At 38.3% G+C, this 16,708-nt stretch overlaps 1 protein-coding gene across 4 annotated transcripts in view; it reads left to right on the top strand.

Annotated features, from left to right (window-relative positions):
• SLC2A9 (solute carrier family 2 member 9) overlaps positions 1 to 16,708 on the top strand; it is a 121,225-nt gene that overhangs the window by 92,964 nt on the left and 11,553 nt on the right. For 3 of the 4 annotated variants that reach the window (XM_057426792.1, XM_057426791.1, XM_057426790.1), the window contains one exon: positions 11,073 to 11,200. The exons of the other annotated variant lie outside the window; for it this stretch is intronic. In XM_057426792.1, coding sequence (XP_057282775.1) covers positions 11,073 to 11,200 — 128 coding nt within the window. The remainder of the gene's footprint in view (positions 1 to 11,072; positions 11,201 to 16,708) is intronic. 4 annotated transcript variants of the gene reach the window in all.

Below are 16,708 nucleotides of genomic sequence, written 5' to 3'. Positions count from 1 at the left end.
TTTTGAGATGATGACTTAGACCTGACTGCTGGAGCACAAAACTGCTCATGCAGCAGTTAGCACAAGAAGGCTGCAAAGAAGGGCTACCGTGAGGGTGAAGAAAATAGATTTTTATGTGAAAAGACAGAGAATAACTTTATAGTGTCTGACAACAACTGAGAATATGATTTCTGTTGCTAAATAAATAAGCAAAATGAAAAATAACACTGAGAGGGAGAATAAGCTGAAGGTAAATGCTGCAGCTGCAGAAAATAACAACAAAGACCCAAATTTAAGTAGTAGCTAGCCATTAATAAATTTAGAACAGAAATTGGAAGAAAGCTTGTAGCAACTGGAGGAGTTGAGTTCTGTATCAGCTTCTCAATGGAAACAGGAAAAAGAAACTAAACAAATGAGTTTTATAAATTAAATATTTCCTAAAACAGCTGAGAATTGGATTTGAACCAGGTGATTCTGTCTGATCCTGAGTTCCTTTAAAACCTGTGTTTTTCCTTCATCTCTAATGGCTTGATCCTCTGTACAAATCCTTTCTTTGTTTCTGTTTGTCAAAAGTCCATGTGTCTGCGAAGGTGAGTATGTTCTCAGTGGGTTATTCTAGCTGGTTATTACATACAGCATGCAGCCCCTAACTTAGTTTACATCAGTAATGGCTACTTTTTAATCATTGTCACCACAGTAAAAAGAAAGCAGGAGTCTCTGGTTAACCCTTACACAGTGGCTTCAGAGAGTCTGACTTTACTATCTTATGCTGTGTAACAGCCTAGTAGTTATTCTGGTCCTAAATCCTGCAGGTATTTCAGTGGATGAGTAGCACTTTCCTTCAGAAGTCCTGCCAACTTCACTGGAGTTTGTGTAAGGCTGAATTTAGTGTAAATGAGATCAAACACGGACCTGTGTGATTTTGGTTCAATTCTTACTTTTATAAGATGTTCCTATTCAGAATGTATCAGGATGATAAAATCAAACCAGTGGTATGTTTCCAGTCACATTCTTATTGCAGAAAAGAGAAATAAATTAAATTCACACTCTGATGGAATTGGAAAAAATAGTCATTTTATGGTAGCGAGAGCTGTATTTTTCAACAGTAACATTTTTTAGCAGTTGCATTTTCAGACACAGCTAAGAAACATTAACAAACCAGATGATTTCAGAAAACTGTTTCACTTATTTTTTGGCTCTTTTTTGAGAGTTTTGTGAGTTTTATAATGCTTGTCATGGCTTATAGAATATGAGTGAAATCTTTCCTAGTGCAGCTGAACACAGATACATGATAATGGTATATGTGTTAAACTGATATTATGGGGATTTATGGAATGTGAGTGAAATCTTTCCTAGCACAGCTCAACACAGATACAATAGAAACATGATAATGGTATACTCAGTATGTGTTAAACTGACATTATGAAGTAAACAAAAGAAAACTCTGAGGAAATCGTTGCAGTGCCCCAAGATGTATCAAAGATATTTTGGTATTTAAAGTTTAAATCAGCCTGTGTTCTTACTCTGAATGCCAACGTGCAGCTACATTGACAGCAGAGCAGTTGTGATGAAAGGGTCACTTTGAAAGTCATGAGGTTTGTTCAATCTGAAATGCCATCAGGGAAGAAAAAAAAAGTCTTGTCGTGGATGTGAAACACAAACATAGGTGTGATAGCACACATGTAGACATTAAAGTACTGAATTGAAAGGCAGCATCACTGTTATTGCCTGACACAGGCATTTACAGAAGCTGTGTGTGATGTTTTAGCTTCTTCTCTTCAGTGGGATGTAAGAATTTCTAATGCTTATGGCCTCCCACAGAGACGTTCTTCTAGTTCATTTTGAGGAAGAGTTTGGAGCTTGCTTGACTGGAAAAAGCCTCTTTGTATTAGAAAAGTGTATGTATGATGTTTAAAAGAAACAAATAAACCCGTGTTACCATGTTCTTAATTAGAAAGTGGTAGATTTGAAAGTTGAGGTTAATATTCAAAATTTCTTTTATTCTGTACACTAGAAGCCTTTAGAGTCTTTCCAGCAGATAGGTATCCTTTGATAATGTCAGATAGTTCCTGCACTAGTTATGTAGGGTATTTGTGCAGAAATAACCTTTAGTTTTCCCAGGTATTTAAGGAAGTATGGTCTGTTGATAGTTTCTAAGGCTTTTGTGGGCACAACAGTAGATTTAAAACTTGCTGCACTAAAAGCAATTAAATATTCCAAACGAGAGTTACAATTCAGTTCAGGAATGCATAATAATCTCAAGATACATAATTAGCATGCAATAGATACCAGTTGTAGTTGAGGATTTTCTGGGGGACCTCTGGCCCCCTCTGCTGACTGTTGTGCCACTCCATTGCTGCAGACCGCCATCCAGCCTTAGGGTTGGCATTTTAGCCTCCCAGTTGCCACCATGGCCATCACAGCCTGACATGTTAATGCCATTGCTTTAGTTTCCTGTGCTGCGAAGCACAGCAGCAGGAGAATGGATCTACCTTTCTTTTTCTGGTTTTCTCTAACAATAAAAAAAGCTCCTGCCTACATTGAGGGCAGGAGTATTTTCAGCTGCTGCTAAGTTAAGGAGATGAAAGGATGGGAAGTTTAAGGGCTTCACATGAGAACTTCTCCTTTGGTTGCCTTTCAGTGAATAAAATGAGGTTTGGGGCTGTTAAATAAAACTAGAATTGTTTTAAATCTGGCTGCATCTTCATTGAATTTTTGAGAGGAGGAAGACAACATGCCCCTTAAAAATATTAAATACAGTGTAATTAAACATATATATTGGGATTAATACCTGGTTTATGTTCTGTTTGAATACTTCTCTCTTTAAAGAGCAGCATAGAGTAAATGTGCAGCTTTTAACAGTTCTGTTGCAGAAGCGATTTCAATTCTTTATAATTAATGGAAGTTCTAAAGAAAAATGAATGCCTAGTATTTGAAAGATAACCAGATCTTTTGGGTAAAGGAATTGCTGCAGATGACACGTGGAATTCTTAGCAGCAGGAAAATTTATGAACTTTATGTCTTTAACAATAGATTTTACAAATTATCTTAATTGAAGCTTTCAAAATGTGAATGCTTTGACACCTGGGAGCACTCCCCTTACCTGCAGTAGCATGTTTTCCTGAATGATCATTAATTACTTAGTGATGGCTCACAACTCTCACACTTAAGAAATTTGATTGATGGCTTGGTTTCATGAGCGAAGGTTTGGGAAGGGTTTTACCCATGTTCACTACAAGCACGATGACCAAGGGCATGAGGGATATGCAAATCTGGTTGGAAAAAAGGCTGCTTAGGCAATCAGGAAGTTTTGGACCAGGACTGTGAACTCCTGGGGCAATCTTGAGCGACCCACGCCCTGATCCACCCACATGCAAGGTTGGATCTGCAGCTTCCCATGCACCTTGTCACCTGCCAATTCGACCCTCGCCTGTCCATCCAGACAAGTGAGAGTAAGCCCTTCCGGCCTGCGCAGTGGATTTTTTAGGTGAGGCGCAGTGTGTGCAGAACTGTCCGCACCCTCTACCCCTGAGGTTTAACTGCCACGGCCTAGCTACCTAGAATGGCGGCAGCAAAGTCCTCAGTCGTAGGTTTTGTAAGAGTGTCCTTCTCTTAGATGGAAGACCACACAAGGCTAGACGAGCTCCATCTGCCCGGGTTTGAAGATAGGAGTTCTTCTTCTCCTATGAAGAAGGCTTGTCTTCGCTAACAAAGACTGAGGAAGGGCTTTAACCCATGCACTCTGAACAAGACTGCCATCTCCTGGGTCGATCTTGAGCGCCAATGACACAACAACACAACATCACGCATCTAGGTGGGATTCTGACTTAGAGGCGTTCAGTCATAAGCCCACAGATGGTAGCCTCACACCAGTGGCTCCTCAGCCAAGCGCATGCACCAGGGTCTGAACCTGCGGTTGCTCTCATGCTGATCAGGATTACTATTGCAACAACACATCATCAATAGGGTAAAACTAACCTGTCTCACGACTGTCTAATCCCAGCTCAAGTTCCCTATTAGCGGGTGAACAATCCAACCCTTGGTGAATTCTGCTTCACAATGATAGGATGAGCCGACAACAAAGGATCAAAAAGAGACGTCACTATGAACGCTTGGCTGGCACAAGCCAGTTATCCCTGTGGTAACTTTTCTGACACGTCCTGCTTAAAACCCCCAAAACCAGAAACTTACTGCTGGAAAAACACACCCATGTGTTTTAGAGCTTCATGTAACCGTGAAAAATTGATTTATTCAAAAGCTGCAAAAGTGACTTAAATACATTATTCAGATTAATGGGGACTGGATAGAGAAAGCCCAGTGCAAAATATACTGTTTCTTCTGTGAATTTGTATAAAAGACTTATATTTACAAAAATGCAAACTAATAAATATATAGAACCCAATGTGCAGAACTAATATAAGGCAATAAAAATGTTTATTTTCCTTGTGCCCAGGCAGGGTGCACAGCAAAGAAAAACTGTAAGTTCACCTCATCTATTTTTGGCTAAGCTCCATGACCAGCATTGAAATGGAAATACTAATAATTTTGCGTTGCAATGAAAATTGCTCTAGGGTCTAGGTAGTGTTCCTTGGTAGCCAGGGTACTGTGTAGAAAGCTAAATAAACAGCAGTAGGAGACTTTCAGGGGAAAAAAATGGGTCAGAAGGACAACCGTTTATATCTTTCGTCACAGCAAGACTGTTACTATCTTTCTTCAAGCTGGTACTTCTAGTCAAAGGGCACCCTCTGACTCTTTAATTTTCTTTCCTGTTTGCTAGCAGATACTGCTAAATTGCTATATGCATTTCAGTTATCAACCACAGTAAGAAACACTTACTGCTCTCTCTACCTTGTCTACCATCCTAGAGCAGCAGCCAGATTCTTAAATTACTGGCATTTGAGGCCCCGTGTCCTAAAAACTTCAACAGTTTCCAGAAATCATAAACAGTGAAAACATGTCCTGTTACCCATCTGAAACAGGAGAAGAAGAGGGAAAGACTCTTCTGTCCCAACTTCTCTGAAAATTTGGTCCACTATTTTTACCCTCAGGGTCTTTCAGGATGAATGCAGCTGTACAATGATGTAATTGTGCACAGCCACTATGGTTAATTTGTTTGTTAAAGTGTTTCATGAGGAAAGCCTGACATGCCACACTGAGTTTTCAAGACTGCTTCAGCGTGCATAGGTTCACAACCAGCAGCATTTTGTGCTAAAGGGCTGTCAACCTGAATTCCTGACAGGGAAATCATGTCTGATGACTTTGTAATTCTTTCAGTAGATTATTGTAGAAGTAATAAGCCTAGACTAGATAGGGATTGCATTTTTACCAGTTTTCAGTCCTGCCATAGTGATGTGACTGTATGAATATTTCACTTACCCAAGACTGAACACACTTGTGAGTCTTTAATTCAGATATTTCCATAATACTGCCATTTTTACAAGGGATGAAAATGTAAGAGACACTTCTGTGCTTTTATGAAAGGAAAAACTCTCTCATCATTGTTTTTAATAATGTAATGTTAACAGAAGTGATGTTAATCAGTGTCTGATCATCGTTGTTACTGAGAATACTTATAAAATGAATTATATCATAAAGACTCTTAGTCATAGCTCAGTAAAGAAATTTTTTCCTTCACATTCAAATAGAACAGAAAGTCAGGCTATAATTAGGATTCTGATATGATAAAGTGAGTCTGAAAATATAGCAGAAATGTTTAAATGTAGTTAAAAGTTGAGTGCATTTCTTAAGTGCATGTTGTTCTTCAGTAGTTATGCAGAATTATAATGATGAAGCAAAAGGAAATATTGCAAAGCACCACAATAGAAATTTAATGTTAATGCTCAGCTCTTATATAAAAAAAAACAAAACAGCCAACACAAAAAAAAAGTCAAATAACAATAACAATAATGATAATAAATAATTACAAAATATCCCACCAGACTGAAAATGGTACCAACACCAAAAAAAGATGTACTGAATTTGTGCTGCGGTTGGCAGAATGGCCTATCTGGACTACTGGTTTCTATTACAATTAAAAAAGTAAGTAAGGAAAAGCCATTAAAAATTGAAGATATTACCCAGGCTTCTAGGAAACAGTTGTATGTAAAAGTATCTCTTTAAAGATTGAAAGATGTATTTTGCAAAACACTTACTCTTTCCATTGACCCATAGAGATGGAAGGAACTCAGTGGTTGCATTGCATCCCCCACTGGCGGTACTCTTGCAGTCTATTTTCCCACTGGCTTAATGATGATTTTGGGGGTGTTTGGTTGGTTGGGGATTTTGTTTGTTGTTTTGTTGTTTGGGGCGGTGGAGAGGGATGTTAGAGCCAAAGTCTGGGTAGAAACTAACAGCCGTTTGCTCTTTCACTGAAGAGCATTGAGTTGTTTTTCCAGCAGTTTTCTTCCATTGCTTCTTTCCCACAGCTACCCTCTAGAGTTGTCTTTTGCCCCTTGAACTGCAAATACTGAAGCCTTTCATTGGGATGGTACTGTATCTCCCAACCCTATTAGGATATATCGGTCTTCTCTGCACGCCTTGCCTTGCAGTCAAAAGCTGTTTTGCTTGATCTTGTTTAGAGGTACACAGATTTATTTTTATTTTTTTTCCAAAATGGAGCATTGTTCCAAAGTACTTGTCTGTTTTACCAAAACATCTCACTTGAAAGATTCCTTCCCTCTAGTCATGGAGTTGGGAAGTCTAGGAGTTCTTGCCCTAATCAGGACTCTCAGGATTTCCAGAGTCCCTCCTGCACAGGTAGTATTTGGAGTGCTGCATCGTGCAGGAGGCCATGAGGCTGTGTGGCCATGGATAGTCCTCCTGGTGGGGCTGGGAGCCCTATGGCTGACTGTGGAGCCACTGCCTGAACACAGAGTTGTGTCCTGAGTGTGTGTTGGAAAGGCTTAAGGAGAATTCCTTTCTTTTTACTGGTTCTGAGGGCACAAAGTTCTCACCACCTCTAGAGGTGATTTATCAGTGTAATAAATCTCTCTGATTTGTATTAGGCATATATTCTTTTAGCAGCCTCCTTTCGTAAATCATATATATAGCCATGACTTCAACTCTCAGTTAGGTACTGGATACAAACAGAATGAGGACCTGAATATTTTTCTTCCTCTTCCTTGTCCTCTGTATTCACATTTTTGCACTGAAGAGAGTAACTTCTACTAAGCAGTATTTGTAACAGTTCACTGAACAAAACTGTAAGTTATGTTTACTTAATTCTTCATAAGAAAACATGTTGATGTCTGTGCAGATTTAAATATATATTTGAAAATCTGCAGCACATATTCTAAGAATATTAATTCTGTTCTAGCGTTCCAATTTCATGTATGAAAGACAATTGCATGGAGATTCTGGACATTTACCAGCACACGACATTGATTCTAAATGTAACTGAACTAATTGTAGAGGGGAATGGATAAAATACACAGATACAGAAGTATTGTTGCGTGACTAATTCTATTGTGTGGTTTAATCTAGTTTCATCAAAAAGCCCATTGATACACAAGTCCTGCAATAAGAGATTTGTAGTTTCCAATAGATGTAGCATGCTAGCAGGTATAACAGTCTTTCTTTGATGACACCACAGTTATTTCAGAGCTTCTTCCATTGTGTTCACTGCAATACTGAAAAGAACAAAGTACTCGAAATGAATCACTGTAATTATTGTGGTCAATGCATTACCTCTTTAGATTCATGTTCAGAAGCTACCTTGCTGAAAACTCCTACAGGAAATGCTAATACACATTTTTGAGCTTATGATCAGAGCTAAGATAAGGCTGTTTCACTGAAAATTGCATGGAAAGCCTCCCAGTGAAATGCTAATGCCAGGTTCATCTCTCATAAGCAAGAACATCAGTTAGCTTTTTGGTGAAATTATTTCACCCACATTCAAACGCACATTAAAGTTGCAAAACCCATGACAAAATGTTTAAAGACTGTTTCAAAAAATACAGTGGTTTGGTTAGATTGCTTTTGGCTGTGGTTTCCAAGCATCCAGGTTTGAACACAGGCCAGTATGGACCCATCTAGAGTAGTGATTATATAGGGGACCTTGCAAGGAGTCTGACTCTCTAAGAAGTAGTTGATGAGACACCGTAATATTGTGATATCTGCAGCCCACACCCAACTGACATAGTGAAAGCATACTACAGATTCTTTCAACACCCTGATTTCTATCTCAAGTAAGCCAAGTTCCAGGAGAAAAGGTGTCCTTGAGCTGGCACTCACCTCTGGCACCCTGAGGTGAGTGGGTATGGACACCTGGGTCTATAGGTTCAGCTGATCTCAGGTGCCTTCCTTGTTTGTGTCTTAAGGCTTTACCTTTTTCTTTCACTTTGCCCAAACTTCTTGTTCACTTCACTCACTTGTGGAGTGCGTTCTTCACCGTGGTGTGGGTCTTGGCAGGTGTTTGCACCCCTTGCTCTGCATCCTGGGAAGGTCAAGTCTCTGCTCTTCCAGGCATATAATATACAGCAATGACCTGGCTTCTTTCAGTTTCTGACACACCTATTGCTTTTCAGGCTCTTTGGTTCCTCCGTATAATTCCTCTTAACTCACCCCCCTACAGAAAATTACTTTCTCTGGTTTGTGATGTTACGGATATGGCTATCTATGTCACAAGAAAGTTTGGAGAGCTGTCAGTGCCACCTTTCCCATTCCTTTATGGTTCATTTAAAAGAGCTCAGAAGAGCTGCTAATTTCTTTCTTTTTTTTCTTTTTTTTTTTTAAACTTTGCAAGATACAATTTTTACCATCACTAATTTTTCAAATTAGATGGAAGAGCTTTTGTGGCAAGTGTGACTAGTAATAAATTTTAGTGATGATTAATTTGTATCTAGAAATTACATTTGAATTTCAAGGAACCTTTTTCCAAGATAGTGCCCATGCATTTTTATTTCTGTAACATTTGGGCTTTCTGATCTTTTTCTGGCCTTTTGTATCTTTTTTGCCTCTGGCTTTTTTCCTTTGTTGTACATTGTGTGTTTTCCCAAATAGATCTCAAACAGCATTTTTTATTATACTGACAAGAACAGCAGCACCTCCGTAGACTGTCCTACAGCAAAGGCATGACAGAATAAATGATCATAAATAAATCATCTTACATGAGTTCTGTGCTCCCAGTTCTTCAGTTCCTCTCTCTAAGGGGCAAGTCCCCTGGCAAAACTCTGTCCCATGTGGCATTTGAGACCTAAAACAGATGCTGACAGAACATATGTGATTACTATATCTTAGGATTTAAATCCAAAACCCAAGCATGTGATAGAATAGACACTGGATGACATCAAGGATTGATGGACCACATGTTGCTTAAATTTTGTTTAGTTTTGCATGTTTTGTTGCTTATTCTGCGTGTTCAAAGGTCTATTTGGAGAGGTCACCTTTTTAATCACTGTATTCAGATGCTGCTTGTAGAAAGTCACTAAGCTGCTGTTCGGATGCCTCTGTACTTTTTTTGGTGTAATTTAAGCTGTCAGTTTGTGGGACAGAAATTTCGGTTGAAGCTTTTGCTGCCATTGTAGATATGTTCTCACAGAAAGTCACATTAGTTGATGATGTAGAGTGATGCCTACTAGCATATATGGTTGTTTGCTGCATCATGTTGACTTTTATGCACATGATCTCTGCATCTAAAAGATCCGGAATGGAGGAATATCTGATACAGTGTGTCATCTGCATGTTCCATTATATGTTTACAAGTTCCTATCTCATACTACTTCTAGGACACCTTCTGATGCATGTTTAGTGTAGTGTTGTTGAGCACAAGGGGCTACATGTCAATACATTGCTGTAAAGCACTTTAGAGATGTCCTCACAACAGTCCAAGAGTAAAGATAGTACAAAAGATAAGCACATAGATCAAGCAGAGACATGCAAGTAGAGGACCCAGTGCATGGATAAGTCTTTGGTGGTGTTTTTATCTTAATTTATATATATTTTGGAAGTCAGGATTATCACAGAGGTTTATGGAAGGAAGTGTGTCTATTAATATGGTTTTGTTTTTCACACTAAGCATTGTTAAAATGCTTAAAATAGAGAAAGGACTTACATAGTACACATGTACATGGATGTCACCTACAGAGCTAAGTGGTGAGGTAGATAATACTGACACACATAAGGACCTAGAGGTGAAATTGGTAGCACCAGAATACTGAATACCTGACTGATATTACTAGGTTTTACAGCTCTTCAAACAATGGTGAAATAATCCTGTAAGTAGATGTATGTCTAATGTGTAATATTAATTGAAATATGTATCCAATCAGCAAATTCAATCCATGCTTTATTCTATAAAAAAAACAGAAGTATTTCTATTGAAATATGCTACTGTAATGAGGGAAGCCAAAGATCATAAATTCAGACTTTCAGCTACTAGACAGCTACTCCCCAGGGGCTATTGTCAGGCCAGCAATATGGCAATGTTGCACAAAACAGTCCTTTGCCTAAGTGGAAGGAAACAGGAGTGACAAATGTGATATTCATCTGAGCTTGTTATTACAGAGATCAGAGTCTTTGGCTGATGGGAGAAACAGACCTTGCCAGAAGTGCCAGCAGTCTAGTAAGGGAATGTATTAAATAAGCATCAATTAAAAGTATGCTCACAGAGAAGCAAATGTTTTGCCTTTTTTATTGTTTAAATAAGGTGGATAATTATAAAAAAACCCTGTTTAATCTCTTTAGAGCCATCTTTCCAACTGTTAGGGTCTAAAAGTATTTTGGAGTATTTCAGAATGTTCAGCATTTCAAACATTTTAGTAGAAACAATCATTATTGATAAACAGCTCATCACAGTGTACTCTGGAAGCTGTTGTGTGGATTCACTGCTCTCTTACCTGCTTGCCATCAGTGAGAGGATGTAAAACAGGAGATGCAGTGGTGTGAAAGAAAGAAGTGTCAGTTCTCCAAAGTATGATTTTGACAAATCTCATTTTCCTGGCTTGGAAGCCCCTGCCTACACCAGAGCAGAGAGCCGTAGAGCAGTCACTGCTAGTCACTGAGGTGTGCAACGCAGCATGTCCATCTCTGTAAATGAAACAGCCGTTGGCAGAGGCAGTTTACTAAAACCACTGACTTGTTGTACCCCCTTTCAGGTGGGATTCCATTTGTTCTCACTGGAGAGTTTTTCCAGCAGTCACAGCGGCCAGCTGCATTCATGATAGCTGGGACAGTCAACTGGCTCTCCAACTTCGCAGTCGGACTGCTCTTCCCTTTCATTCAGGTACTCACCATCCTCGATATACTGTGAAACAGTTGGTATAGTGTGACATATGATGTTTTCATAAAATTTTCAGGTCAGAATAAGTGTGTTTATTGAAGTGGATGAAATTCCCACCATGCTTGTGGTACAGCTCAGTTGTGCTACTCACGTCTCCTTGTTTGAATCGTCTCTGAGAAAATTGTCCTCCTATAGAAAAATTATTGTAACTGTGGACTCCCTGTATGGCAAGTCTTCCACAGGAGTGATTTAGCAATGCAGTGTGATGGCTGTGTCCAGAGTTCATGGTCACTGATGGTGATTGTCACTGCCTTTTTCTTCTGTCTTTAAGCTACCCATCTTCTGTGGTTTGGGAATCCTTACTAGTCTCATTGGGGAATAGATGCTTTCTGCTTCTCCCTCTGTCTAAGCCTGGCTTCATGGCTAAACTAGTCACATGGAGGACAGAGGCCAGTTTCACCAAGAACTGTCTGACAACCAGTGTTTTTATTTTAACAAGATATGTTTATTAAAAAAATATTTTACAAAAACGGAATTCAAAATTCAACATAGAGCAGCATTTTTCCTCTCTTTTTCCTAAGAACACTTCATCACTATTGATATGTTGTATAGCAAAGAGGCTTCAAGCAGCTTCTTGTTCAAAACCACACTGAGCTCCTTTTCCTGACCATGAACCTCTCCCAGGAACTGTCCACACTCTCTGGAGCTCACGCAGGAGCTAATTTTCTGTATCAGGAGCTGAAGGACAGCTGATCAGTCACCTGACTGACCATGTCCAAACTCTTTGAAGAGACCTTCTGCTCCACTGATTTTTGAGAGTGAAGCTCACAACTACAAGACAAAACAAAGATGTCCTAGATGGTTTTTCTTAATGCACAGAGGAAAATACTAGGGGCAGGGGAAGGGCGCAGAGCGGAGCAAGCCCTCCAGTCTACTTGCAGGTCCTCACACCCATGAGAGAGATTTTGGATTGCACTTCAAATCATCGCAGAGCAAGAGATTTGAATAGCAGCCAAGGAGGTGTTACTGCTGTTTGTGCCTTCTTACAACTGAAAGTTATATGCTACTGCAATACCATATGCATAACAGTATTTGCAGATACTGTAAAATTATATCATACTGTAAGACTTCATATATTCATTTTGATTTGACAAGTAGAACTGCTTTTAGTAAGTAGTACTGTTTAAAATTATCTGTGTGAGAGAGTTTATGGGAGAACTTGAAAGCTTTATAAGGTCTGACCCTTTATCTAAGTTTGGCATGTAATTTAAAATTTGACACTTAATTTAAAATTTGTTCTAAAAGGAAAACGTCTTCAGTAATTTTAATTACTTGGATCACCTTCAAAAGTCAGAATGAGTATAAAGGCCATCATCCTTCCAAATTCTGCAGTCCTGCTAACATTAACTTCAATTAGACTGCTCAGCTCTAAGTCTTAAGAGCTTGTTTTAATGCTTACTGAAATCAATGAGTGTTTTTCACCAGTTTCACAGTGAACGATTTGCCATCTTAGATATTTAAGGTGAAACTTTTTTAAAGTAGGTAGAGACATAATTCTTCCACTGATGTCGTTAGAAGAGCTACCGAATGATAGAAAGAATCAGACAATTCCCTTGTGTTTTCTAAAACCTAACCTTGGTCGTCAGCATCAGTATGGTCCAGGAGACAGCCACAAGCTTGTCCAGCAAGTAGATGCTTCAGTGTGGTTTAATAGCTGTCTCTCCAAGAAGGTGGGGACTGTTTAAGTAGTGTTAGTCATCATCTTCCACCCCGGCTGGCCAGGCGTTAGACATCCCACTGCCTGCCTCCATGGCAGCGGGGCAGGTGACAGTGAACAAGGTCTCAAATCATATATGTATATATTAGATATGTTATGTTTTTACATCAGCCAGACACATTTCAGGAATAATTATGTCTTTCCAAAATGGCAGTTTCTGCTTAGTGCACAAAACTGAGGAGTTACGTAAACTCTGGTGGTCCATCAGATCTGAATTCATACAACTCGGGCCTCTCCCTAATTGTCCTGCTAATCCTTCCTGACAGATCACGTGGTGGGAACTGTTTAAAAGGCCCTCAGTAAATTCAAATAAAAAGGCATACTACATTCTCTAACTTTTCATAGGCGTATTAAAGCTTTTTGAGTGATTTGGCATGCATCCTCATGAGGCTTGTTGTAGCCTTGGGAAATTTATCATCTTCTGTCATAAAAAAATTCCCATTGTGTGATGATTAAATTACCAGTTTAGATTTAATAAAGATAAATTATAATTCCACCTTCTGGGGTTTTTGCTTCAAAAAGAAGTAAAGACAAAAAGCTTAGACTTTGCACCTAAAGATGAAAGCAGTGTTACTCAGACTTTGGTTTTAAAGCTTTATCACAAGATCAAACTATATCTCCTCTTTCTCTAACTTCCACTTATTTCCTATTTCATTCAACCTTATTCTCAAAATTCAGTTGTGAGTCACCTATTTCTTTACAGAAAGGCAATAGCCTTTTCTTAGCTCATTTTTGTTAATCTAAAAAAGGAAGAAAATCTCTAAATGCCTTCACAGAACGAATGCATAATCCTTTCTGTGTCGATAAATCCTAACCTGATTGCTTGAAAAAGCAGCTACTTTTTTGATCACTGGTGTGCTTCTACAAAATTATCCAAAACATTTGGAAAACAAACATGTTAGCTTTAGAGTTACTCAAAAAATCAACACGTAGTTAGTTCTTCAAATGTCACCAATTAACTAGTTTGAATGCCTAGATTTTTCTCCCCTCAGCCATCTGTGGATACATATAATAGAATAAAACACTGGCTTGAGTCATACATTAAAATGTATTGATGAGATTGTAAAGCTAGGATACAAATCCAGTTTTGATGTAAATGTGGCTACTCTTCCAACCCTCATCACTTCCTATTTGAGAAAATTGTCTTTGCAAAGGATCCGAACTGAGGTTAAAATGACAACTGATACTATATTGAATTCACAAGTACATTGGATATTGTGTGATTACTAGGAGTTGTTTGACAGTAGGTGTCAAAAAATGCACATTTTTTACAATCTTTTTTTAGTGCAAAATAGAATAATTGAAATAGCATTACTGCATGTGATCTTGGAACATACAGAGAAATTATAAAAGATCTGGGTTTAGGTCTGAAGGCATTTCAGACTTGTGCTTAACAGAGAGCTTGACCTTGTGAATGTCAAACATGTCACCTTGAGTGACTCCGAACAGTATCTCTTTTCCATTGCCGTCATAAGAGGATGAAATCATGAGACCTTTCTGAACAAGGATATGTTAAGAAACAAAGACAGATTTATAAGCCAGTAGACCACAGGTGCATGAAAGAGTTCATAAAGACATGATGACCCCTCCTTTCAAAACACTTCAGTACTCCTAAAGGTGTTAGAACTGGGTAGTCATGCTCCGTTATTTGGATGCCAAATCTCCAAATTTTCATTCCTGCAGAATATCCATTCTTGAGTATTTGGAGTAACTGAGTAAACGCTTCAGCCATCTGCCCTCCCCTCTGACTTGCATATCTCATGTTTTTGCATGGCACATGCATGTCAGAAGATCAAAGCAATCTCTAAACAACCTTCTGCTTCACTTCTGTGAGCAGTGGCATAGGGAGCTTCTCATCAGAATGGGGCCACAGGGCGTGACAACATTCATTGAGTCAACCATGTAATAGGAAAGGAATAATTTACCCTTTTAGGAAAGAATGCCTGAAATTAAAATTATGCTTATGTAACCTCGAAGGAATTAACATGCTTTATCTGAAATAATTACAACTTTATTGCTTTTCATTTTGACTTTCCATTATAAACTATGCTTTATTCTATACACTTCATACTATTAATGCACTGTGATTGGATTTGAATCGCAAATTTTTGTGAGCTAACCAAAATAAGTTTGCCATTTAGAAAGCTTCGATATTTGTGTGAACTGTTGAAAAGCTGATTGAATATCATCATATCTAAATAGATGTGTTGTGTCCTTGTTCTTAGAAAGACTTATGAAAGTGTTTAATTCTGGCAGTTGATTTAAAGGCTGCTTGCATTCATAAAGCTATCGAGGTGCATTCATCTGCCTTTGAAAGATCTGAATCTTAAATATCCAGTACTGGCTGTTCAATTCATGTCTGTTTTCTGTTGTTACATTTTTCATTGTTTCAATATGTAAAGTTGAAAATAATAGCATTTTCCCCTTGTGCATGTCTATGTTTTCACTTTCCTAAAAGATTTAAGATATATATATATTTATATTTTTTATACATATTTTTTATTAAACTTAATAAAAGTTCATGAAATTGCTCAGGGGAGAGATAGAAAATTAAAAAAGATGTGCAGTTATGCAGTGTGCTCTTCCACATAAATGAAATTGTTATAATAGATGTCACACTACCTGGCTATAATTTTTAAAGATCGTTTCCTTTCAGTTCTTGATCCACATTACAAAATGTATGTGATTTTCTGCTGTGTTGCTGGAATTTCAGCAGAAATGTTCCATTGCCAGCATCTCAAAGAAAGCATTTAATAGCTGATTGGGTGAAGTCCCAACTCAGCTGAACTCCCTCAAAACATCAAATTTTTCTGCCTTGTTTGCTCTTTGTGGTGATTCAGATGTTATAGATAATTCAGGTCAGCAGCAGGGCTTGTCTCAAAATCATGATAAATAATATTGATTCTTGCTTCAGCCCTCTATTGCAGTTTTGATGCACAGTGTAACAAATCACCCACTATTCCTTTTGTGACTAACATTCTCTGAAAAGTGTTTTAAAGCACCTGCTTGCTCAGAAGGCATATAAAAGCACAACTGTTATTTTTGATGTGTTCAGAACTAATCAGTCTTTGAAAATATGACTCTTTAATATATGAAATTATTTTAGAAAATGAAAAGGAGATGAAACCAAGCCTTCCAAAGGCTAGCAATTCTCCTGAGACTTCCAAACAATGCAGTTTCTTGAGATCTAAAATAAGCACTTACGTCATGGACATTTTGTGTACAGATCACCAAGCACATAGTCTTTGTGTGACATGTAAATTGTGTTATAGCTGAGCTTGCAGTGGGAGCATGACTGTCATTTGAAATTCCCTCATAGACAGTTTGTTGTCTGTTTTCTTGAGAAAAAGTGCTAGGTGTTGCTCCTACTGATAAAATTCGCATACTCATTTTAAAATAGTAGGCGCCGGTGGAAATAGCTTCTGGTTGCTTTATATCAACAGAGTATCACAACATATGAATGGGGCATGACAAGTTCAGAGGATTAGCTGTCTTCATGTGTTCCTAGAGTAATTTCTGTTTCCTAACGGTTTAGTTTCTGGGACTGTAAGACAGCTTCATTTTGTGGTTGCCCTCTAAGTAAATGCTAAACTAGGTGTAACACCTGAAGTAAACTGAGTAAACACCGGGTGTTTGCTCATACTTGAAAAGAGTTTATGATCAGTGTGCAAACTTGTGAGTAATCAACTTATCTATATTTTTTTCTGTTCAGAAAGCATATTAAGAGTGAGCTT

The sequence above is a fragment of the Pezoporus wallicus genome, unplaced genomic scaffold (assembly GCF_028554395.1).
Source record: "Pezoporus wallicus isolate ANWC-B61680 ecotype Strahan unplaced genomic scaffold, APGP_CSIRO_Pwel_v1 scaffold_13239, whole genome shotgun sequence".
Taxonomy (NCBI): Eukaryota; Metazoa; Chordata; class Aves; order Psittaciformes; family Psittacidae; genus Pezoporus; species Pezoporus wallicus.
Note: the sequence above shows the minus strand (reverse complement) of the source record. Positions and strands in the feature narration are given on the sequence as shown.